Genomic DNA, 24,587 nt, shown 5'->3' with positions numbered 1-24,587 from the left:
TGACGAATAGGTGCTACCATGATCAGCTACTATTAATTATTAATTAATTTAGCAAAAACCAAAGAAAGCCATCTAAATCGTGTGACATTAGCAAGTCATACAAATAAAAAGGGACCAGTGAATAAAATTGTTTAAAAAGGAAAATTAAGAAAAATAAAAATGTCTGATTCCACCTTCCCCAAGTCCATCTTCAGGGTCCTAACATGAGGTTTAAGTTTGGAAAGCAAGAGGTATGTATAATTAGCCAAGCCGTGGTGGCACACACCTTTAATCCCAGCACTCAGGAGGCAGAGGCAAGCAGATCTCTGTGATTTCCAGGCCAGCCTGGGCTACAAAGCAAACTGCAGGACATTTGTAACATGAAATCCAAGAGCTGCCAAGATGGCTCAGCAGGTAAACACACTTGCCAAGCCTGCAGCCCTCGTTCAAGCCTCAGGATCCAAGGAATGATGGAAGGAAAGGAGCTATTCCTGCAAGTTGTTCTCTGATAAGCACAGCGAATGCGTATGGAACAAATACATAAATAAAACCATGTGACTAATACATTTAAAAAAGAGTAATTTAAAAAAGAAAGAAAATGGGGTTGGAATGACAGCTCAGTGATTAAGAGCTGTCTTCAGACACACCAGAAGAGGGCATATTGGATCCCATTACAGATGGCTGTGAGTCACCATGTGGTTGCTGAGAACTGATCTCAGAAACTCTGGAGGAGCAAGCAGTGCTCTTAACCGCTGAGCCATCTCTCCAGCCCAAGAGCACTGTTACTCTTGCAAAGGATCTGCGTTTGATTTCCAGCACCTGCATGGTGGCTCACAACCGTCAATAGCTCCAGTATCAGGGGATCTGATGCCTTCTGACCTCTGAGGGCACCAGGTACACACTTGATGCACATATATGCATGGGGCAAAACACTCACACACACATCAAAAATAAAATAATTAAAAAAGAAAGAAAGGGGGCTGGAGAGATGGCTCAGTGGCTAAGAGCACCGACTACTCTTCTGAAGGTCCTGAGTTCAAATCCCAGCAACCACATGGTGGCTTACAACTATCTGTAATGAGATCTGACACCCTCATCTGGTGCATCTGAAGACAGCTACAGTGTACTTAGATATAATAATAAATGTCTTTTAAAAAGAAAGAAAGAAAGAAAGAAAGAAGAAAGAAAGAAAATAGCCAGACATTGTGGTACGCACCTTTAATCGAAGCACTCACTCCGGAGGCAGAGGCAGGCAGGTCTCTGTGAGTTCAAGGCCAACCTTGTTTATAGTGTGAGATCTAGGACAGTGTCAGAACTAAGTAGAAAGACTCTCTCAAAAAGAAAAGAAAGGGGCTGGAGCTCAGCGGTTAAGAGCACTGACTGCTCTTCCAGAGGTCCTGAGTTCAAATTCCAGCAACCACATGGTGGCTCACAACCATCTGTAATGAGATCGGATGCCCCCTTCTGGTGCATCTGAAAACAGCGACAGTGTACTTACATATAACAAATAAATCTTAAAAAAAAAAAAAAAAGAAAAAAAAGAAAAAGAAAAGAAAGGATGAAATGAAGGGAGGAAAGACGAAAAGGTGATATTTGAGCAAGGATCCGGAGATATGAAATAACTGACAGCATTGTCCAGCTCTCAGGTGGGTTAGCCCACAAGCTGGGGCCAGCCCAGGCTATAGAGTGAGCTCCGGACCAGCTTGGGTTACATAGTGCGACTGTCTCCATGAGATGGCTCATGAGGTACAGGCCTTTTGACCTGAGTTCGATTCCCACACATGGTGGAAGGAAAGGACTGAACCAAATTCTGCAGGTTTCCTCTTTCTTCCACAGGCCAGAGGTATTGGATTCCATAGAGCTAGCCGTAAAGGTGATGGATCATAAGCTGCCTGATTTGGGGGGTGGGAGTGGGGAGTGGGGCGGCTGGGAACCCTGCTCCTCTTCAAAATCAGAAAGTGCTTTTAACTACTGAGTGATTCCTCTAGGCCCTTAATTAATGAATTTTTGTTTGTGACCTATGCTTTAACGTCTGAGCCATCTTTCCAACCCATATTAATGAATACTTAAAAACACGTGCTAGGCCGGGCAGTGGTGGGAAGCAGAGGCAGGTGGATTTCTGAGTTCGAGGCCAGCCTGTTCTACAGAGTGAGTTCCAGGACAGCCAGGGCTACACAGAGAAACCTTGTCTCGAAAAACCAAAACCAACCAAACAAACAAACAAAAACGAAAAACAAAAAATCAAAACGGCCTCCAATTTCTCTGTTATTCTCTCTTAAACACTATTTTCACGACTTGGACAACCAGAACAGAACCTGGAGGAGCAAACGTCAATGAACTGTATCGATTCTCTCGACTCTCTTCTTTCTGTGTTCTGTTCGAAGTCCTCGGCGATCCTCAGCGATGCCTCGGGCACCGCTTCTCTCCCAAGTCCGCCCTCTCACCGCCATGCGCACGCGCCAATTTTCCGATTGGCGGAGTGACGGGAGGACTCGGCCAATGGCGTCCCGAGGAAGGTGTGGCTTTGGGTCACGCCCCCTCGTTGAATATTCAGGAGCGGGCGTGTGGGCGCCCCGGTCAGCCGCCATGAAGTGAGATGGGGTCTCGGGAAGAGCGGGCGGCTCTGCGGTGGGCAATGGGGCGGCCGGTGGGCGTCGCCGGGGCTGGGGCGCGGCGTGGAGAGGCTGCGGAGACCGGTCCGGGTGGCTTCGGGGTCCGTGGCGGCGAGACGCCACGAGGGCGGGCGGGCGGGCGGGCGGCGCGGAGGCCGGGGCGGCTCGAGAGCACCGGGCACCGACGCCTCACCGCCGCCAGGCTCAACGTGGACGGGCTGCTGGTCTACTTCCCGTACGACTACATCTACCCGGAGCAGTTCTCCTACATGCTGGAGCTCAAGCGCACGCTGGACGCCAAGGTGGGTGGCGAGGCTGCCCTCCTTGCAGTCTGATGCCTCCGGCAGGCTAACGTCCTGGTCGGGGCCCGGGCCTTGCTATCCCAGCACCCGGAAGACCCAGGCAGGAGCATCGCTGCGAGTTTGGAGGCCAGCCGGGGCTACACAGCGAGACCGTGTACTAACAGCAATTGTAAATAGCAAGGCGAGGAATGTCGCTCAGTTGGTAGGGTGCTAGCCTAGCTAGCAGGGGTGAAGCTCTGGGTTCCGTCCTGGCACCGCATAAACTGACTGACAGTAATTACAGTTATGTCTGTAATTCTAGGGACAGGGAGGCTGAGGACAGATGGCTCGAGTTTGAAGTACAGTCTGGGTTTCTTAGTGAGTTTCGGGCTAGCTAGGGCTATGTATAGGAAAACTCTGGAGGAATTCCTGGTAGTGACGGTAGTGGAGGGAAGAAGGGGTTCCATATGTGGAGGTCAGAGGACAACTTTGTGGAGTTGGGTTTTTCCTTCCACTTCTATTTCGGTTTTGTTTTGTTGTAGATTTATTTGTTTTATGTATGTGAGTAGCTGTACAGATGGTTGTGAGCCTTCATGTGGTTGCTGGGATTTGAACTCAGGACCTCTGGAAGAGCAAGCAGCCAGTGCTCTTAACTGCTCAGCCATCTCTCCAGTCCCTCGTTGTGTTTTCTGAGACAGGGTTTCTCTGTGTAATTTTTGCTGTCCTGGAACTTGCTTCATAGACCAGGCAGGCCTCAAAGTCCCAAAAGGTCCACCTGCCTCTGCCTCCTGAGTGCTGTGATTAAAGGCATAGGCCAACACCACCCAGATTTCTTATACTTTTATGTGGGTTCTAGGGATCAAACTCAGGCTATTAGGCTTGATGGCAATCACCTTTACCTGCTGAGCTATTTCAACAGCCCTGAATGCAAACTTTTTAAAAAAGTTTTCTTTTAGTTATACTTATTTCCAATGTGTGTATACATGCTACAGTGTGCACGTGAAGGGTAGAGTTGGTTCTTTTCTTCCGTGTATGTCTTGGGGTTTGAACTCGGGTGATCAGGCTTGGCCACATGGACCTTTACCCGCTAAGCCATATTGCTGGCCCACCAATGTATTAGCCCTCACAACCTTGCTCCAAGTAAGGTTTATGGAACTACTTAGAAGCAAGAATGCTGTGATCCGCAGAGGTAAGGTTTCCTACTGTCTGCTGCTCAGTAAACTCATTAGCTGTGTCAGTAAGAGGGGCACAGAAATAGGGTTCAGCCTGCAATCCCAGTACTCAAAGTAGAGGCAACAGGATTGCCAAAAGTTCAAAGCCAGCCAGAGATTCATAGTAACTACTAGGCCTACATAGCAACATCCTTTGGGGTAGGCGGGTGAGGATTAAGAATGAACAATTAAAAGTCCAGCAGAAAAGGAGGAGCGGAGACTGTCAGTCCTGGGGCCTTGACAAAGTTGCCACTGTTGCCTTGCTGTTCCCGGGTGGTGACATGTCAAGGAGAGTTCCCCAGAGCGTACGTTGATGACAGAGAGCCTGTGTCTTACTTCTTCTGTGCCCACTTTTCAGGGTCATGGAGTCCTGGAGATGCCCTCGGGCACTGGGAAGACAGTGTCCCTATTGGCCCTGATTGTGGCCTATCAGAGGGTGAGTGGCCTCCTGAGTGCCTGGAGTGGGGGGTTGGGCGGTGGGGCCGGAGGGCGCTAGATGGGGCTGAGGCCACTGTCACCCACAGGCTTATCCGCTGGAGGTGACCAAACTTATCTACTGCTCACGGACCGTGCCAGAGATTGAGAAGGTGGGCAATGCAGACGGGACCCATGCTCTGCCCCCTCCCCTGGGCCTTGGTGGTCCCCCATCTCTGCCCTCGGTAGCCCGGTGGGCAGGGACTTGTGCTTGCCCTGTGGTCCCCACCTAATGCTCCCATCATCTGAGCAGGTCATAGAAGAGCTTCGTAAGCTACTCAGCTTCTACGAGCAGCAGGAGGGCGAGAAGCTGCCGTTCTTAGGACTGGCCCTGAGCTCAAGAAAGAACCTGTGTATTCATCCAGAGGTGAGCCCGAGCGCGCTGTCACCCCTGGGCCACTCGACGCAAGCCCCAGAGGAAACCCGTTGTCAGCCCGTGCGCGCTGTCATCCCTGGGCCACTCGATGCAAGCCCCAGAGGAAACCCTGTCAGTAGGAGTGGGGCTTGCTGTTCAGTTGTTAGGCCAGTGCTCATCCTTATGGCTAAGGGCAGCACCTGTACCAGGATCACCTGTACCAGGATCAGAAACTGCTTACATTCCACATGGCACCTCAGACTCACACATTTGACCTCATGTGACAGGTCAAAATCTAAATGGTAGCTTACTCAAAGGATTGGGTATTTTTGAATACAGACAAAATAAGATAATTTCATGGCAGCCTCACGTCCTGCCTGACAGTATCCATTATGTTTATGCAGGTATTCCACAACCCACACACATCCGGAACCAAAGCACTGCTGAGCCAAGTGCTTGCAGAGAAGGGCTGCTCAGGGATCATTGTTTTCTGTTTAGGGTTTTTTTGTTTGTTTGGAGAGAAATTTAGGCACTTGTTTTTTTAAACCTTACATGTTGTTTGTGTGTATGTGTGTGCATGTGGCGGTCAGAGAACAGCTTGTGGGAGTCTGTTCTCTCTTCACTGTGTGGGTCCCAGGTTGAAATCAGGCTGTCAGGCTTGGCGGTAGACATCCGCATTCACTGAACCATCCAGTGGGCCCTCTGCTTGGCTGGTTTTCTGTGATATGGATTGTCCATACAGCCTTGTGTGGGCTAGCAAGCACTCTCCCTGCCTCTGAGCTATGCCCCCAGCTCCTTTCCACATTTTGTTGTGACATGGGTTGCCAGGTTCCCAGGCTGACCTGTGTTTGTATTCCTCCTACTTCAGTGTCGGAGTGACTGGGATTGCAGGCACCTGCTGCCATGCCCAGCCCTGATGGGATGATTTAGCCATGCTCCACACTTACAGCACTGCAGGACCTTCTTTTAGCAAATAGCAAATCAGCCAGCTGTGGGGAGGCAGAGGCAGGCAGATCTCTGTGAGTTCAAGGCCATCCTGATCTATAAAATGAGTCCAGGACAGCCAGGGCTATTATACTGAGAAACCCTGTCTTCAAACACCAAAAACCAAATGAACACAAAACCAAATATCAAATCAGGTGAAGGTTTCCACTGCCCCCAAACCCCAGTTGACGTACTACTCCTGGTGTCTGAGTTTGGAGACCCAGGTTAGAATAGCTGATAATGCACCACTTCCTGTCTCTGTTTTACATTGTCCCCTGACACCCTGCCCCCTCAGGTGACTCCACTGCGCTTTGGGAAGGATGTTGATGGGAAGTGTCACAGCCTGACTGCATCGTATGTGCGGGCACAGTACCAGCAGGATGCCAGCCTGCCTCACTGCCGCTTCTATGAGGTACAGGGAAGAGCCTAGAACTGGTGAGCAGGGTTGGGGGCACACCAGAGCCGCTCTCCCTTGACCCTGCCACCCTCTGGCCTTGTCCCAGGAATTTGACATCCATGGACGCCAGGTGCCGCTTCCTGCGGGCATCTACAACCTGGATGACCTGAAGGCCCTCGGGCAGCGCCAGGGCTGGTGCCCCTACTTCCTGGCTCGATATTCGGTGAAGAGTTGTTTTGTCTTCTTATGAGGCAGGATCTCATTTGTAGCCCAGCTGGCCTCCAACTTGGAATAACCCTGCCTTAGGTTCTCAGCTGTCAGGGGTATAGGCATGAGCCACCGTGCCCATCCTTCTGCTAGCCCATCTGTCTACTTGACTCTGTGCTCCGTTACATCTTTATGTCTGTTGTCTGGATCATCTGTCTCCGTCCTATTATCTCTGCTTTCTTGTGCCTTGCCTGGGTGGTCCTTGATGTGTTTATAAAAAGATAAGGGGGGGGGATATGTTCTATGGAGGTTTGGGGAAAGGGGTGCCTCTGCAGGCTCATGCTGAGGCGTCCCTTCACCCTGAGGGACCAGCCACCACACGACAGTATAGTATAGAATAGGGTTTATTCAGGGCATGGGGAAGGGTGTCAAGAGGATAGTAGAGACAGAGGGGGCGGGGAGGGAGGGGCTGCCCATGAGCACATGGAGTGTGGGAAGGGACTAGAGGATAGTGCAGGGGCAGGAAGGCAGAACAAAGCAAGAGAGCAAGAGAGAGGAGGGGCCAAGAAGCCCCTTTTATAGTGATTCAGGCACACCTGGCTATTGCTGGGTAACTGTGAGGTGGAGCTTAGACAAAAGGCTAACAGTCCTGTCCATCTTTTCACCCTTCGTTGTGTCTGTCTTTGTGACACCTCCGTGGACTTGGGATAGAGTGGGTGTGGCAGGGGGGTAGCAGAGCCCAGGGCAACCTCTCCCTTCATGTGCCCAGATCCTGCATGCCAACGTGGTGGTTTACAGCTACCACTACCTCCTGGACCCCAAGATCGCAGACCTGGTATCCAAAGAGCTGGCCCGCAAGGCTGTTGTGGTCTTCGATGAAGCTCACAACATTGGTGAGGAGGGCGGGCATCAGGGTGTGCAGACAGTGGCAGCCCTCTGCCCCTGCCCCCAGGCCTGCCTGAGCCCGGCTCTCATCCCTTTGCTCTTTCCTCAGACAATGTCTGCATTGACTCCATGAGTGTCAACCTCACCCGCAGGACTCTGGACCGTTGCCAGAGCAACTTAGACACCCTGCAGAAGACTGTGCTCAGGTGCCTGTCTGCTCCCACTGTTGTGTGTGCCTCAGTGCCCTGGACACCTGCCTCATTCCAAAGCTCCTGTCCCGTTGTCCCCATCAGGATCAAGGAGACGGATGAGCAGCGGCTGCGGGATGAGTACCGGCGCCTGGTGGAGGGCCTGCGGGAGGCCAGTGTGGCCCGGGAGACAGATGCCCACCTGGCCAACCCTGTGCTGCCCGACGAGGTGCTGCAGGGTGAGCTACTCCCCACCCCGGCCACCACCCAGCCTCTGCCCCGCACCCCTGTACCGGCTGACTGGGTCTCCCTGCAGAGGCTGTGCCTGGCTCCATCCGTACGGCTGAGCACTTCCTGGGCTTTCTGCGGCGGCTGCTGGAGTATGTCAAGTGGCGTCTGCGTGTGCAGCATGTGGTGCAGGAGAGTCCACCTGCCTTTCTGAGCGGCCTGGCCCAGCGGGTGTGCATCCAGCGCAAGCCCCTCAGGTGCGGCCTGCACGGGGAGCCACGGGCCCAGGCCTTGTTGCTGATGATAAAGGGGTCTGGACCATAGATAAAGCTAAGGGGCAAGTCAGAACTGGATGTGGAGGGCATCCATTGGACTATGTGGTTGGCAGTGAGTTCTGCAGCCATGTGTCCCTATGTTGGGGGATGAGCAGGTGACACAGCCTTTGTGAGGCTAAGAAAGTGTGTAGCTGTTCCTCCTTGAGCGTGGGGCCCGTGACACTGGCTGAACAGAAGCAGAGTGACTGCTGGCCAGGAGTCTTAACAGGATATTGCGTGTGAGCGGTGAGCCTGTGCACTGACTGCATGTGCTGTGCTCCAGTCCGGAGTGGTAGCTCTGGGGGTCTTGTACAGTATGGGGTAGCTTCACACAATGCCTAGGTGCCCAGGGAAACATGGCGAGAGTCGGGCCTGTTGCTGCTTCCCGCTCCTGACCCCGTTGCCTCTCAGGTTCTGTGCTGAACGCCTGCGCTCCCTGCTGCACACCCTGGAGATTGCTGACCTGGCCGACTTCTCCCCGCTCACACTCCTTGCTAACTTCGCCACTCTCGTCAGCACTTACGCCAAGGGTGAGCTCGCCTCTCTACTGGGGTTCTGACAGCAGGACTTGGGGGTCAGCCACATGGGTGGGGCGTTAGCGGGGGGAAGACCATACAGGGTGTCTGAGTGAGGAGCCTCGTGGTCAGATTCTTGTGTTCAGAGAGCAAGTGTGTGGGCTCTGCTGTGGCACTGACCAGAAGGACACTAGGGGTCACCTCACCATCAGTGGGGTGAGGAATCCTTGTGTGTGACTGAGGGCACCAGGGAACCATGGCAGGTTCTGGGCAAGGGATGCACTTGGTGAGATTGTTGCTTTCGAGGTTCATGTAGCAGGGAGATTCAGAACTGTAGACAATGGGGACAGAAGAGTGTGCTGGGGAGAACTATGGGAGAAAGAGGCCAGGATGGAGAAGCATGGCGCTGGGCAAGAAGCCCTCAAGGGAGACAGAAACAGGCTGATGATCCACAGAGGCCGGCCTCCCAGGACCTTCTGGGTCCCTCACTTGGGTCCATCTGTCATGTTTCCTCTGTCCATGTGTTGTGTGCTGCCCCACCCCACCCCCAGCTCCACACTGAGTTTTCAGGCTTATCCCTGGGGATTACTGCCGTAGCCAGGAAACCAGGTCAGCTGGCATCCTGCAGCTGGGCCAGCCTGGGCCTCGGAAGGAGGAGGCCCCCCCATCAGCCCCACTGCAGGCTGTTGGCAGCTGCCTGCTTCCTTAAGCTTTCAGCACTCACCATGCCCCTTCCTTTGGCCTTTGTCTCTTCCTCCTCCCCACCTACAACATCACAATCGATGGAAGCCTTCTTGTCTACGCCTCCTATCACCTGCCCAAGTCCTTCAGCTTTCAGAAAGGCACCCAGCCCACCCTATGCTAGGCCTGCCCCTTCTCTATTCCAGCTGCGCCTGGGATCATTGCTCTCTAGATAGCTGTCTCCCCTAGTACAAGGGAGCTCTTATGGGTGGGACTGAGGCTGTGTTGGTCACTGCTGTGTCCTTGGCAAGGTCTGGACACGTAAGACCTGATCATTTTTGCCAAGTGAAACAGAATCCATGAATGTATTCATTTGTTCAGTCAGCAAATGGGGCCAGGCCCAGCACTATTGAAACAGCCTCATCCTCCCCTTCCAGGAGTCACGGCCTGGGGAGGATGAGGAGCAAAGATGTCCCAGGTGACCCTGGGAAGTGTAGCGGTGCTGCAAGGAGCCCTGGCACTGTCCTCTGGGGCAGGGATTCAGCCAAGTGGAAGCTGGCACAGCAGCTCAGGGCAAGGGGGCCCGGCAGAGTGCATGGCACCCTTCTGGGGTCATGGGAAGTGTGGAAACTAGCAAACTTGGGGTTCCATGACATGTCTCTGGTTGCTCTGCGGGGAGCAGGAGTGAGAGCCTGGAGGACAGAGCTGCCTGGGGAATGGCGGGCTTGGCCTACCTGCGGGACCATGTATGAAGCCACAGCTCACTGCTTCTGCATCTGAGCAGTCGCAGAAGTGGGCAGGCTGGGGCAGTTCTGTCCCGGGTGATGAGTGACTGAGACTCCCTGGCCTCCCCCTCCACCAGGCTTCACCATTATCATTGAGCCCTTTGACGACAGGACCCCCACCATTGCCAACCCTGTTCTGCACTTCAGGTGAGATGCAGCCCTGTGTGGATGGGACAGGCCCCGCCCTCTGCCCTGTGTGACCCCCGTGTTGTCCCGCAGCTGTATGGACGCCTCCTTGGCCATCAAGCCTGTGTTTGAGCGCTTCCAGTCCGTCATCATCACTTCTGGGGTGAGGACTCTGCTGCTCCTTCATCGGGCTCCTGGTCTCCGGCCATCCTGCTGAGGTCTCCCTTGCTGTCTCCGTTACAGACACTGTCCCCACTGGACATCTACCCCAAGATCCTGGACTTCCACCCTGTCACAATGGCAACCTTCACCATGACGCTGGCCCGAGTCTGCCTCTGCCCGATGGTGAGTGGGTGAGACCGGGGAACCGCCTGCCTCCTGGCTTCGACCTATGCATCCTGTTACTCAGCTGAGGCTCAGGCCTGGTGGGTGCACCAAGTTACCAAGTGCACGCCGCCGCCGGGCTATGGCACATAGACACATGCACGCAGTGTACGCTGGTGCGACACAGGCCTGGGCAGGTGGTGGCTGGCATCATCGTGCTGATGGCTTTGTCATTTGTCACCCAGCTATGTCTTGAGTAATGAGCCTCCCTCTGGGGCAGAGTTGTCCTCTCAGCCTCATGGTCTCTGCTTTGCAGTTCAGAACCCTGCAGCTAGGCATGTTCAACCCATGGGCCACAAGCAACCAAGGGTGGCTGGGATACTGCCTGGCACACAGTCAGAAACCCTTTAACCTTACTGTTGGGGGAGGGGCTGTAACTGGACAGCATGCTCATGGAGCATGGACTTCGCAGAAGGCAGTGGCTTTGCAGCAGGGGTTAGACAGTTGGGTTCAGAGCTGTGGGTTTTTGTATCAGTCTCTCTGACCACTCACTGGCATGGTGGACTGCGGAGGGTTGCTAATGGGACGTGTGCTGTGGATGACCTATGTCTGCAACTGCTCAGGGCTGGTATAGTCCTGCTTAGAAGCACAGAGGGCCCTCTCTGTGACTATGGTCAGGTGGCTCATGGTTGAGCTCCAGGCACTTGCCCAAGCAGTGCCAGCCATAGGCTTGGGCCATCTAATCTGTTGTCTGCATAAGGCTTACCTGAACTCGGGCCTTGTTTGCTCCAGCGCTTGCCTAGCATGCCGGGCACTGGGCGCAGGCCTGTGATCTCAACTCCAGAGGTGGGCAGGAGAACCAGGGTCACCTTGGCTACACAGAACTTCAGGAGGCTGGAGAAGAGCCTTCTCATGGGTTTGGGGGGAAAGAGAGCCTTGGGAAGGCTCCTAGTTTGAAGGCCAGCCTGGGCTACATGAGACATCATCTCAAGGCCCTTAACCTGATTCTTCCAGATCATTGGCCGTGGTAATGACCAGGTTGCAATCAGCTCCAAGTTTGAGACCAGAGAAGATATTGGTGAGTCACCTGTAGGCTTGGTTGGGGTGGGTCTCAGGTGGCCTAGGACCTGCTGCCATAGCATTAGCCCAGCCTCTATGGCTAGCCCAGGGGGCCTTCCCATCCTCAGTGCCGTAGGTTTCTTCATTTGGAGGTCTGCCCTAACAGGTGCACTATTGAGCCTAAGCACGGGCCCCTGGAACTTTGGGCACTGGCTCCTGAGTGTCACATGGAAGACTTCTACATGTCTCTTTTGCTGTCACAAGTTATATATCCTCAGGGAGTGGGAGACAGCCCTCTAATGTGCTTGGGAGAATGCATTTGGGATATGGTTAGGTGGTCTCAATGGGAGCCAGGAGAGGATCCAATCTTTAACCTACTCTTCCTAGCTGTGATCCGCAACTATGGCAACCTCCTGCTGGAGATGTCCGCGGTGGTCCCAGATGGCATTGTGGCCTTCTTCACCAGCTACCAGTACATGGAAAGCACCGTGGCCTCCTGGTATGAGCAGGTACGCCTGGCACTGCTGCCCACATCCTCAGCTCTGCCCTTCCTAGATATATATGGCTTCAGTCCCTCTTTCTACTGGTGACATGTGTCACAGGGCAGGGCAGTGGTGCTGATAGCACCCTTAACCCGGCCCCACCACAGGAGACTACCCTACTTTTGGGGTTTGTGTGCTGCGTTGCTCTTGGGGTTACTGCAGACTACGTCCCCAGCAAGCAGGCTTGGTGCTAGGGTGTGCACGTTCTGGAGAGTTAGGCTGGACCAGAACTTCGGCTCCAGGAGCTCTCATACCTGTGTGGTTGGATGGAGCTTTGGGGTTTTGGTTCCGCATGGGGGTGCCATGTCTTGTGACTGCTGAGCCCAGCTTTCAGGCCTATGTTTGAACAGGCATTGTAGACTGTGGGTGTGTCTCAGGCAGGGTGCCTAGTCTGGACTCACGGTGAGGGGCTGTAGGTTTAGTTAAGTGGTAGAGCAAACATATCACACATACAGGCCATTACCACAGTCAATCTCTAGTACTAAAAACAGACATCTGCCTGTCTGCCTGACTGTTGAGGCCAGAGTCTGTCTGCAGAGACACCAGAGACTCGTTTGGACTGGGTGAGGTAAGGCTAGAGTTCATTTTATCCAAGTAAAACTCCCAGACCTAATTAGCCGGGCGTGGTGGTGCACGCCTTTAATCCCAGCACTCGGAGGCAGAGGCAGGCGGATTTCTGAGTTCGAGGCCAGCCTGTCTACAGAGTGAGTTCCAGGACAGCCAGGGCTACACAGAGAAACCCTGTCTTGAAAAACAAAACAAAAAAAAACCTCCCAGACTTAGCATCTTTGGTAGAGTTTGCTCACTGGGCTGCACAGGTAACGCTGCCTGGCACCTCTGGTCCCCACGTCTGTCCTGGTAGGCTGCCCCTCACTCACCACTGCAGTGACAGACCTACCTGATCTGAGGACAACCTGCTTGGTCTTGCCGTGGTTATGCTCAGACCCTCCACCAGTCACAAGCCACTCTGGGGCCCCGTGCCCACTGTGGGTGGTGATTGGCTCCCCACTTTGGACTGCCAGTGAGGTTGGACAGCTAGGGGCCTAGAGGAGGATTTTTATGGGAGGCCATGGCAGTGCTTGGACTCTGTGTGGCCTGAACTCTGACCTCCCTGTCACCCCCAGGGCATCCTTGAGAACATCCAGAGGAACAAACTGCTCTTCATTGAGACCCAGGATGGGGCTGAGACCAGTGTGGCCCTGGAGAAGTACCAAGAGGTGGGTGCCTGGGACAGGCAGAGAAATGCCAGCAGCCAACGGGTGAGTGGGAGAGGGCTGACGAGAGACAACTTCCACCTCCCCAGGCATGCGAGAATGGCCGTGGGGCCATTCTGCTCTCAGTGGCTCGGGGCAAAGTATCAGAAGGGATTGACTTTGGTGAGTAGATCTGACTCTTAGCCCAGGCGCCTGCCCATCCTACCACTGCTGCTCCCTTGGGGACTACTGGGCACATGGGATCTGTCCCCTTTCCAGGCCCTGGGGTGACCTAAGCACATGCCTTAGCCCCAGCCAGCCCAGCATGCACTGTAATCCCGCTCTCATGTCCCCAGTGCACCACTACGGGCGGGCTGTGATCATGTTTGGAGTTCCCTATGTCTATACCCAGAGTCGAATTCTCAAGGTGAGTGGGAGGAACAGTGCTGTGAGTGGGGTGTGGGGGAAGGGCAGGCTCTCCACCTCCGCCTCCTCCCCCCAGGCCCGGCTGGAGTATCTGCGGGACCAGTTCCAGATCCGCGAGAATGACTTCCTCACCTTTGATGCTATGCGCCACGCGGCCCAGTGTGTGGGTCGTGCCATCAGGGGCAAGACGGACTATGGACTCATGGTCTTTGCTGACAAGGTGGGGCTCAGGGCTCTTGGGCACCCCGACTTCCTCACAGGGTAGTGGGCAGCCTGGCTCCAACCTGGGGTCTAATGTCCTTCCCCTCCCTCTTCACAGCGGTTTGCTCGGGCGGACAAGCGTGGTAAGCTGCCTCGCTGGATCCAGGAGCACCTGACTGACTCCAACCTCAACCTGACCGTGGATGAGGGTGTACAGGTCGCCAAGTACTTCCTGCGGCAGATGGCGCAGCCCTTCCACCGGGTAAGCCTGGGCCCCGCACGGCTTCTCCCTCTGCCAGGTGTGCACATGCTTCCTGTCGTCTCTGTCCCCGTATTCAGGGGGAAAGGACAGGAGCGAGTGCCAGTCCCCTTCTCCTGTTCTGGCTGTGCACTCCAGCCACCGCACTCTCTCAGCACGTGCTTGTGTGAGCTGACTCCTGCCCTTTACCTCTGTTCCCTCCAGGAGGATCAGCTGGGCCTGTCGCTGCTCAGCCTGGAGCAGCTGCAGTCAGAGGAGACACTACAGCGAATTGAGCAGATCGCGCAGCAGCTCTGAACACCAGGACTGGGGTGACCGCCTGTGGCTCCTGGGAGGTGCTGGAAGGTCCCAGGGCCCTTGGCAAACACCCAGTACCAGTGCACAGCCTTTAATTGCAGGGAGGATCACAGGGTCCCGATCGATCTACAAGTGCTGCCCAGGCAGGGTGCAGGGTGACCACCCACCCTTCCTGATCCCTGAGAAGCTGTGGCCTCTGCAGCCAGTCAGTCCACTTAGCGCGGGCTCAGATCTTGTGTGCTGACACTCAGGGTCCGAGGGGCCTCACTCAGGTGCCGGGTTGAGAGCTGGGGACAGGCGCAGGAATGGTTAGAGTTCTTTTCCAGTTGACATTGGAGCCACTTCATGCCCTGCCCACCAGCTCCTCCCTACCTTGAGTCCCCAGGAGGAGGCCCCACCTTTCCTGGCTTGCTGAGCCTGCCAGCAGCACCCCACTCCATCACTGACTCCTCACCTGCGTCCGGGCAGCCCTGGGACCATCCACGTTCAGCATATTGAGTGACATGGCTCTCTTCATCCTGAAGAGGAGCCCAAAAAGACAGGAGTGAGACAGGGAAGACTGCAATGTCACGAGACTGATGTCACGGAAGGTTCTTGACAGACTGCTGACCTCTCCCGGCACTCACCCGGCAGCCCCTGCCATGCCCTCCCCTCGGAGGCGGGAGACCAGCTTCTCGCTTCCACGCCGGATGGACTCCCGGAGCTTAGAGAAGGAACTGCTCCTGCGCAGGACCTGGGGAGGGCACAGTGATGTGTGGGGACATGGTGGGGGCCCAACAAGGACCTGAGGTGGAGCCTGCTTACCTGCTGCTGTGTATCGCCTGCTGTGCCTCCCTGGGGGGCTCCTGTGGGACAGAAGGGACATGGAGGCAGGTGTGAGGAATACCACCATGCAGGAGGGGGTGCAGGAGGGTATAGGGGTGGGCTCACCAAGTGGGGCGGGCAGGGCCTCCTGGCTGAGGATCTCCTTGTACAGCTCCTCTGCCTGCTGATACTTGTTCTGTTTCAGGTAGGCTGAGGCCTGCGGGGAGGGAGGGCAGAGGCAGGGCGTGGACATCTTGTTTAGGCCTGGGAATGTCTCAGACCTGCCCGCTTTCCCTAGCATCCTGCCTCAGCTTACTGCAGTGCTGAGCCACCCGTGCAGGAGACCAGGCTGCCTGCCACTGGGTCCTGCATCTCTGTGCCAGTCTCCTACCTCAGTGGGTGAAATGTTCGGGGTCATCCACCATGACACAATAAAATCTGACAGAGGACTTTGTGAACTGGGGTTTGCTTGTGATTTTTTTGTACTGAAGGGGCTGTAAGAGCCTCCAGTCTCTCCCCTCCCTACAGCATCCCCAGGACAGGGCAGACCTGGCAGCCTTACCAAGTTGTTCTTAGTCTTGGCCACATTGGGGTCCTGTGGCCCGCCTAGGGCCTCGTAGATGCTCAGGGCCCGTGCATAGTGCCGCTCCACGTCCTGAAACTTGCCCTGGTTCTGGCACAGTAGGGCCAGGTTGTTGAGCTGCTTGGCCACATCAGGGTGGTCTGCACCCAGGACCTAGGGTACACACAAGCCATCTGTCACATAAGGTGGCCCAAGAGATGCCACTGTCATTCTAGGGTCCCAGGCTGGAAAGATAGGAACAAAGTAGAAGTTAATGGGGTGTAGGAATTAGTGAGGTCACGGGGTGCTGAGTCCAGCCAATCCTAAGGGTTCAGGAGATCAAAGCAGGATTGGACTTGGACTGTAAGTTGATAAGGCAAACTCAAATAAGGTGCACCGGATGGCTTGAGGTACCAGTGATGGGGAAAGGGGCCGGGTACAGCACCTTCTCACGGATCTCCAGAGCACGCTGGCAGAGGGGTTCTGCCTCCCGGTAACGTCCACGTTTTCCATAGAGGACAGCCAGGTTGTTGAGGGTGGCAGCCACCTACAGGAAGACAGTTGGTGGTGGCAGAGGAGGAGGGGGCGGTTCCTACAGCCCACCCTCCCCAGTCCATCTTCCCTCCCTCCCTCCCTCCCTGAACTGCTGCTCACTGCAGGGTGTTCAGGACCCAGCGTCTGTTCCCGGATCTGCAGGGCGTCGTGAAGAAGCTCCGTGGCTTCCTTGTATTTATTCTGGTCCCTGCAGGGCAGGGATGGAAGGCTGAGCTTAGATGGGGCCACAGGCCTGACTGAGCCAGGAATGGCTGGCATCCTAGGGGTCCCCACACTGCCAGCCCTGTCAAGTATCCTGTCTCATGTACCTTGCCTTCTCTGGTGCCCAAACTCTAGACTCGCTCTCACCGCCTCTCTAGGTCTCTGTTCCCCTCTCATTCTGTTCCCACCCCAGGCAATTTACCTTGTCAGGGGATCACAGCGCTCCTCCCCGCCCCCCGCACTATCCCAGGCGGAACCCCGGCCCGATCAGTCTGGGCCCTCACCTGTACACGAGTGCCAGGATGTTGAGCATGGTGGCCACGTCAGGATGGCAGTGACCAGAGCTCCGCTCCAGGTCCTCCAGAGCCTGGCGACATAGGGGAACTGCCACCTCATAGCGGCCCTGGCCAGCATACTGGATCACCAGGTTGTGCAGGGTCCGCAGACGAGCTGGGATCTCATAGCCACCCTGCTGCGCAGCTGCTGCTCCTGCTGCCTCAGGACCTGGGGGAGGTAGTATGGAGTCACCCACAGTGGGCCTCAGCCTGATCCCAACAGCCACCTCTTACAGTACAGTCGTGTGCTAACAGGGCACAGGGATTTCAGAAATCTAACCAGCATGTTAGGTGCCAGAACCTAACATGACTGTCTTCCAGCTTCCAATGTCCCTACTAACCAGGGCCACCTGCTTCTTCCCCTCCTCAGAGGCCTCGGTGTCCCTCAGGGCAAGGTTCCCGTCCCAGGCTTAACCTGTAGTCCTGGGTGGTTATCCTCTGATATCGTGCCCAGGGCTCCCACACACCCACCTTTCTTTTCCTCCTCTTCACTGGGGAACAGAGATGCCAAGCTGTCTCGGCGAGGGGGGGACTCAGGCCTCTGTGGAAAACAGGAAAGAGTTCTGAGAAAGTCAAGTGTCAGGTCAAGGCCCTGAAGCTACATCCGGCCTGCCTGTTGTTTAGGACAGGGGCTGGCTCACCATGTAGACTAGGCTAGCATGCCTCTGCCTTCACGGTGCTGGGCTTAAAGGCACGCCACCATGCCTGGCTTCAGGGACTGGTATATTTCTGAGGTTAAGAGTCTCACTACGTAGCCCAGGCTGGCCTAGAACTCATAGCATCCTTCATCCTCAGCCACAGTAGCTCTGAGTTTGACAGAGGTGTGGGCTGAGAGCCTTGGAGGTTTCAGTGGGCTGGGGGAAGAATGCTCTAAGGAGCATTCAAGGTACTTTGGGGGCTCAATTAGGTGTGGGGATTGAGGGACCCCATTTGTACTTGAAGGGCTGCACTAAGAAGGACCTGCAGGCACCCAGGAGCTCTGTGGAGGACTGTGCATTGCCTCCTAACCCTGCCCCTGCTACCTGGCTCTCCTCGGGCAGGTCATACTGCCTCAGCTGCCCCAGGAACTGGAGGTGACTCTTCTCCTCTTCCAGCTGGGCCACAGCCTCCTCACTGGCCCGCAGTCGCCTCTGTGTCTCCTCCAGCTCCTCTCGAAGCCATGTGTTCTCTTGGGCTAGCCTCCGTGCCTGTGCCCGTAGCCTCTGCTTCTCAGCCTCCAACACACTCACGTGTGCAGACAGGGCCAGCAGCACCTGCGAAGCATTGCGACCCTGAGTAGGAGTGGATTCATCCCAGTCCCAGCCCAGGTTTTACATCAAGCCACATTCTACACAGGTTCCCCCTAATTCTCAACACACCCTACTATGTGGCTCTGATAATTAAGAGTTTCCCAGAAATCCCTGATTTCACCTAAATTATGCATAGGGTTAATTCCTATTCCAACTATGTAGGTCAGCACCTGCCTAAAATCCATCTGTGAAGAGCAGGGGCGTGGCTCAGTGGGAGAGCCCCTGCCTAGAATCCCCCAGTGAGGGGCTGGGGGCGTGGCTCAGTGGTAGAGCCCCTGCCTAGGATCCCCCAGTGAGGGGCTGGGGGCGTGGCTCAGTGGTAGAGCCCCTGCCTAGGATCCCCCAGTGAGGGGCTGGGGTTAGGCAGGGGCTCTACTACTGAGCCACGCCCCAGCCCCTCATTGACGTCCCATTCATAATGAAAACCACAAACTCACTCCAGGCCCAGGTTCTATAGGAGAATCCCATCTGGTACACACAAAATCTCTCATCCCTAATGCTTCTCAGGGATGCGGTCTCTGGCCTGCAGTCCCTCTTTCTGGGCTTGGCTCCTTCAGACATCCTACCTGGGCCCTCCCCCACACAGACACAGACACACACACAGACACACACACACAAACAGACACACACACACACAAACAGACACACACACACACACACACACACACCATCATCTCTGGTCCTCCTCCCTCCCAGGCTTAAGCGCTCCCGCAACCCCACATACCTGGGCCTCACCCAGCCCCAGCTCGATGGCCTCCAGCGAGTGGTTCACCACCTGTTGCTTCTCTTCCAGCAGCTCCACACCAGCCACAGGGCCTGGTCCAGCCAGGGCCTCCGCCAGGTGCCCAGCCAGACTATGGTGCTCGGCCCGCAGGGCCTCCAGTCCCTGTACAACCTGTCGTGTCTGCCGCACCAGCTCCTCGGGGTTCAGGCGTTCTGGGCCCAGCCCTGTGCTTCCAGGGGCTGCCACCTGCACAGACATGGCTGCTCCTGGGGGGGGGGGGGGCAGTGAGGTCGAGGGAGTCACCACCTGGGCCACGCAGACTCAGCCTCTCCTCATTCCAGCCATCCCCCTTGTCTGCCCGTCTTGGCTAAGCTCTCTGCCCGATCCCTTTCCATCACACGCAGGCAGCCGTCATCGGGAAACATTCTACCTTTGTAAACCCTGGGGACAGCTCTTAACCGTGATTAGCCAAGAGGACCAACAGCGGGTTCCAGAGCCCCCTCTACCCCGCTGCACTCTGCTCACCTGGTCTAGCCCCCCCACCCAGGTCCCTAGACACCCCAGCACAGAGCTTCCCAGCCTGCTAAGCGCCCTGGGACCGGAGGTGCCACCTCTGCGGGCTGAGGGGCGGAGCGTGTGTGGGGCGGAGCGTGTGGGGGCGGCAGGCTCCCAGTGAGCTCATTCTTAGGGTGTTTTGTCAGGAACCAGTCAGGCCACTGAGGGGGGGGGGGGTGCAGACGGGAGGGATGAGGGATGAAACCCTGAGAGCAGAGAAGCAGACCAAAGGCTGGAGGAAGGATCGGTGGAGGTGTCTAGAGGGGCCGAGAGCTTGTCTAGGGGGCTCTTGATCTTGGCGGGATCCTGACAACCACCGCAGCCAGGCTTGATGAGGTCCTGTGTGATGGCAGTGGTTCACGGATGACAGTGTCCATGTGACACCTGGGCACTGCTGGGGTCTGCCAAATGGGTTTCTGTGTGTTTTTATGTGGGTAACTAAGTAGAGGCTTAGAGGGATAACCTCACTGACACTACTCGCCTCAGCAAACACACAAAACTCTCCCATCCTTCCTTCCTTCCTTCCTTCCTTCCTTCCTTCCTTCCTTCCTTTCCTTTCCTTTCCTTTCCTTTCCTTTCCTTTCCTTTCCTTTCCCTTCCCTTCCCTTCCCTTCCTTCCTTCCTTCCTTCCTTCCTTCCTTCCTTCCTTCCTTATTTTTTTTAGACAGAGTCTCACTGTGTAGTTCCAGCTGGCTTGGAATTCACAGAAATCCACCTGTCTCTGCCTTTTGCGTGCTGGGACTAGAGGTAGGTGCACCTCCTAGCCTTTTAAAAAATTAATATTTTCAATTAATTTTTTTGAGATCGGGTCTCGTGTGCACAGATTGGCCTTGACCTTGCTGTACAGTTGAGGAGGACCTTAAGCAACATGCACCGCCGCGCTCCACTTATGGGGTGCTGGGGACGAACCCCGGATCCTGGGCATGCTATGCACACCTAGGATGGGCATTCTAAGCAAGCAGCCTTATCAACTGAGCCCCAGGCAGGTCCTTCTTAAAGACCCAGTGGCAGGCAGATTCCCATTTTAGACACGGCTCAGCACACACATTCTCTCCTTCCACACACCCCGCACCCTCTCCAAGTGCACACACATATATTACCTCATTAGAAATACAACACAAGAAAGGAAACAAGCACGGCACAAATGTACACTCTCATCTTAGAAAGACAAACCACGCCACACTCTCTCCTTTTCAGAACACAGGTGTGGTAGCATACACCCATTCTGGCACTGGAGGCTGAGGCAGGAGGAGCATAGGGTCAGGAGCTATAATCTCTGCTTTTAAAAAGAAATCCTGGGGTCTGGAGAGATGACTCAGAGGTAAAGAGCCCTAGCTGCCCTTGCAGAGGACCCAGCACCCACATGCTGGCTTCCAACCAATTCAAGGTCCGGGGGGATCTGACGCCCTCTTCTGGCCTCAGTGGGTATTGCTCACACATCATGTATGTACTTGCTTGCAGACAAACGCTCATGTACATAAAATAAAAATAAATCTTAGCAAATGGTGGTGGCGCACCTTGAATCCCAGCACTTGGGAGGTGGGTCTCTCTGAGTTCAAGGCCAGCCTGGACTACAGAGCAAGTTTCAGGACAGCCAGAGCTACACAGAAACACTGTCTCGATACTAGGAACACAGATAGCCAAACAGTGCCAAGGCCCTGGAGTCCATCCCTAGTACCATAAGAAAAAAAAAGTTGATGGATGGGCATGTGGGTACCAACCTGAGATCAGAAGATCAGGGCTCAAAGCCATCCTTGGCTAAACCTTCCTGTGCTACCTCAAGTGCTGGTTTCAGGCAGACAGCACTGTTTGGGGACTTGTTTATTGTTTGTTTGGTTTCCAACACAGGGTTTCTCTGTGTAGCCATGGCTGTCCTGGAACTCACTCTGTAGACCAGGCTGGCCTTGAACTTAGAGATCTGCCTGCCTCTTCCTCCTGAGTGCGCCACTTCTGCTGGGTTTAATACATGTAATTTTTAAAGCCATAATCCCCCATTACACAGTGAGTTCAGCGCTCCCCTCACTCCACCCCACTTCCTTTGGTGATCTTGGGGCCGCCTGAAGTAGCATTTTCTAAGTCGCAGCGTAACAAGTGGAGGCATGTGAGGTGCTCCTTCAGCATTCTAGCCCAGAAAGAGACCCAACCTCAAACTCTGAAATACAGTTTCTACTTTGTGAGTGTCATTTCCAAAGGCTTTAAAGTCAAAATCTTAACTCAGATGGTCTTATTGAGTACCGCCAGGTTATGACTCAACTTCTGGAGGGGCATAGTGGCCCACACCTTTAAGCCCAGCATTCAGGAGGCAGAGGCAGGAGGATTTCCATGAGTCCAAGGCCAGCCTGATCTACAGAGTGAACTCTGTCTAAAAAATAAAATAAAAGTTCAGGAGCAGGAGCGGATCGAGCAGGAATGGGAAAAAAAACATTTCGGGGCTGGAGAGATGGCTCAGTGGTTAAGAGCACTGACTGCCCTTCCAGACGTCCTGAGTTCAATTCCCAGCAACCACATAGTGGCTCACAACCACCTGTAATGAGATCTAATACCCTCTTCTGGAGTGTCTGAAGATAGCTACAGTTTATTTACATATAATTAATCTTTAAAGAAAGAAAAAAAACATCTCAACTTCTCCCCAGATGTGGAGTCTCACACCTGTAATCCCAATACTCGAAGTCAGAAATGGGAGGATCAGGTGTTCAGGTCACTTCATCTCTACAAACAAAACCAAAATACCCTACCATATACAGAGACACGTGAGTGAGATCACAGGTGAGTGGTATGGAACCTGGGTAGGCTCAACCTCACACACCCTGTAAGTAGTCAGTCTCACACAAGCTCAGGGTGAGCCATCCTGACTCTGCCCCAGTGTGGCTCCCCTGGTGTGATCACCACCGCCCTCCCCACCGCGAAATCTCAGACCCAAGGGGCCATGCTCCATATGCAGCTTCCCATGGCTCAGCCGCAGCCATCTGCCACTCGAGCTGTCCCCGGCACTCACAGGAACCCCAAGAGAGCTTCAATAGTCCACAGCAGGCTTGCCCCACACTCAAGTGTGTGCAAGCATACATACACACACACACACACACACACACACACACACACACACACATAACCCTATGTAAACCTCAGCTTGCAGACACAGTCACCCACATACCCACACACAGCCAACAGTTAGTCAGTGACAGTCACATATCACTGACACAATTCCACACCCTCCACCCCCACTGCTACGCAACACCTAGATCCAACCCCATTCCCTGCCACACATGGCCATCTGTGTGAATCAACCGCAAGTACAGAGTTGACCCAGTATCTCAGTCACACATGCTCAGTGCTATGCAGTCCACATGTAACACTAACACACACACACACACACACACACGAGACAGACAAGATCATCCACATCCACTCTGTCCCCATCACAGAGTGACATGGAAGCTCATTTCTCTTTTACACTCTTACCCACAATGTGACTCTTTCTTACTTTCAAAAAATATATAATTTTATATATACATATGTGTATGTATATGTTGATACAGATTTTCTCTAATATACATACATATGTATGAATATGTATACATTGACACAGAGTTTCTCTGTGCAGCCCTGGCTGTCCTGTAGACCAGGCTGGGCTCAAACTCAGAGATCCGCCTGCCTCTGCCTCCCAAGTGCTGGGATTAAAGGTGTGCATCATGATGCCTGGTCCTTATTCAACATTTTTCCCTTTATGTACTTATTGTGTGTGCAGAGGCACACGGATTGCCAAGAGAACAACTTGCAACTTAAGGGAATCCATTCGTTCCTCCCACCTTGCGGATCCTGCGGATCAGACTCCAGAAATAGACAGTTTGACATCAACACCTTTACTCTCCTTGCTGGCTCTTGTTCCTTTTCTTTTTCTTCCTCCCTTTGGCGCCTGTCCCTCCTTCTGTCTCTCTCCCTTGAGTACGAAGCCCAGGCTCGCTCGCCTCCAACTCCGCTCCTCCCGCCTCAGTTTCCACAGTGCGCCCTGCCTTACTCTCCCTCTCTTTCTTTGCACACCCCGCGCAGGCTCCCTCACCATGCATGTCTTGCACCCTCAGGCTGCAGCGGAGGACCCTCCGACAGCCGGCCAGCCCCTCCCCGCGGCCGCGGAGACCCTGCACCGGACTTCGCGTCACAAGGCCCCGCCCCGCCCGCAGCTGTTTTTCTACTCCGCTAGGGGCCGGGCGGGGCTCCGCGGGGACCCCGAGGCTCATCCCGGCCACCAGGCCCCTGGCTCCCTCCCTCCATCCCTGCGGCCCCCTCGGAAATCCCGAAGCAGCCGCCGCCGTCCCCCGTGCCCACCTGACGGCCGCCCGCCTGAGCCGCCTCGCTGCGCCGAGACCCGGCTGCTCCCGCTGCGCGGCCGCCGCCGTCCCTGAGGCTCCTGAGGGAGGTGGGGCAGGGCAAAGCCACGCCCCCGCAGGTGCGCAGGCCACGCCCTCGGCCGGCACACATTGAGAAACCTGTGGTCTAGGGGCGGGGCGGGGCCGATGGAGGCTACGCACGCCCCCGCGGGCGCTCAGGCCACGCCCTCTGCCGCAGCATTTGGCGAAGCCTGCATTCTGAGAACTTCTGAAAACTATATCTGGGGGCCTTCGAGAAGGCTCAGACAGTAAAGGTGCTTGCCGCCAATCCTGAGGAGCTGAGTTCGATCCCTGAGACCTTCAGGGTGGACAGAGACGGACTCCCATATGTTGTCTTCTGACTTCTACATGTGTCCAGTCATTCATACACACATATGGAATAAACATATAAAAACGTAATTAAAACTTTCTTGAAGGGCTGGGAGGATGGCTCATCAGGTAAGAGTGCTGGCTGCTTTTGCAGAGGACCCAGGTTTGATTTCCAGAACCCACACGTCGGCTAAAATCATCTGTAACTCCAGTTCCAGGGAGGTCCAGCACTTTCTTCCAGGGCCTCCACAGACACACATAAAAAAAAGATAAAAATCTCCAAAAATATTGTTTTAATAATTACAACCTGAAGACCTTGCACAACTATTTCTGGCTGAGAAGATG

The 24,587-nt window shown here is 54.7% G+C and overlaps 2 protein-coding genes across 2 annotated transcripts; one reads left to right on the top strand and one right to left on the bottom strand.

Annotated features, from left to right (window-relative positions):
• The first annotated feature begins 2,526 nt into the window (after nucleotides 1-2,526).
• On the top strand, nucleotides 2,527-15,785 carry Ercc2 (ERCC excision repair 2, TFIIH core complex helicase subunit). The gene is made up of 23 exons (XM_021166392.1): nucleotides 2,527-2,570; nucleotides 2,794-2,893; nucleotides 4,442-4,519; nucleotides 4,608-4,670; nucleotides 4,811-4,924; nucleotides 6,192-6,308; nucleotides 6,400-6,516; nucleotides 7,270-7,393; nucleotides 7,495-7,591; nucleotides 7,679-7,812; nucleotides 7,890-8,058; nucleotides 8,527-8,645; nucleotides 10,174-10,243; nucleotides 10,316-10,385; nucleotides 10,466-10,567; nucleotides 11,561-11,624; nucleotides 11,993-12,114; nucleotides 13,272-13,364; nucleotides 13,451-13,523; nucleotides 13,697-13,767; nucleotides 13,843-13,986; nucleotides 14,086-14,229; nucleotides 14,431-15,785. Exons 1-23 carry the CDS (start codon nucleotides 2,566-2,568, stop codon nucleotides 14,521-14,523), a joined length of 2,283 nt encoding a protein of 760 aa, XP_021022051.1. The 5' UTR covers nucleotides 2,527-2,565; the 3' UTR covers nucleotides 14,524-15,785.
• Nucleotides 14,565-23,694, bottom strand: Klc3 (kinesin light chain 3). The gene is made up of 13 exons (XM_021166395.3): nucleotides 23,606-23,694; nucleotides 18,994-19,259; nucleotides 18,003-18,233; nucleotides 17,452-17,521; nucleotides 16,930-17,149; nucleotides 16,544-16,631; nucleotides 16,335-16,436; nucleotides 15,890-16,063; nucleotides 15,454-15,544; nucleotides 15,328-15,368; nucleotides 15,150-15,256; nucleotides 14,978-15,041; nucleotides 14,565-14,810 (listed from the first exon to the last, which is right to left on the bottom strand). Exons 1-13 carry the CDS (start codon nucleotides 23,610-23,612, stop codon nucleotides 14,739-14,741), a joined length of 1,533 nt encoding a protein of 510 aa, XP_021022054.1. The 5' UTR covers nucleotides 23,613-23,694; the 3' UTR covers nucleotides 14,565-14,738.
• Nucleotides 23,695-24,587: the final 893 nt, after the last annotated feature.

Source organism: Mus caroli, unplaced genomic scaffold (assembly GCF_978045245.1).
Source record: "Mus caroli unplaced genomic scaffold, Mus_caroli_1 scaffold_8, whole genome shotgun sequence".
Classification (NCBI taxonomy): domain Eukaryota; kingdom Metazoa; phylum Chordata; class Mammalia; order Rodentia; family Muridae; genus Mus; species Mus caroli.
Note: the sequence above shows the minus strand (reverse complement) of the source record. Positions and strands in the feature narration are given on the sequence as shown.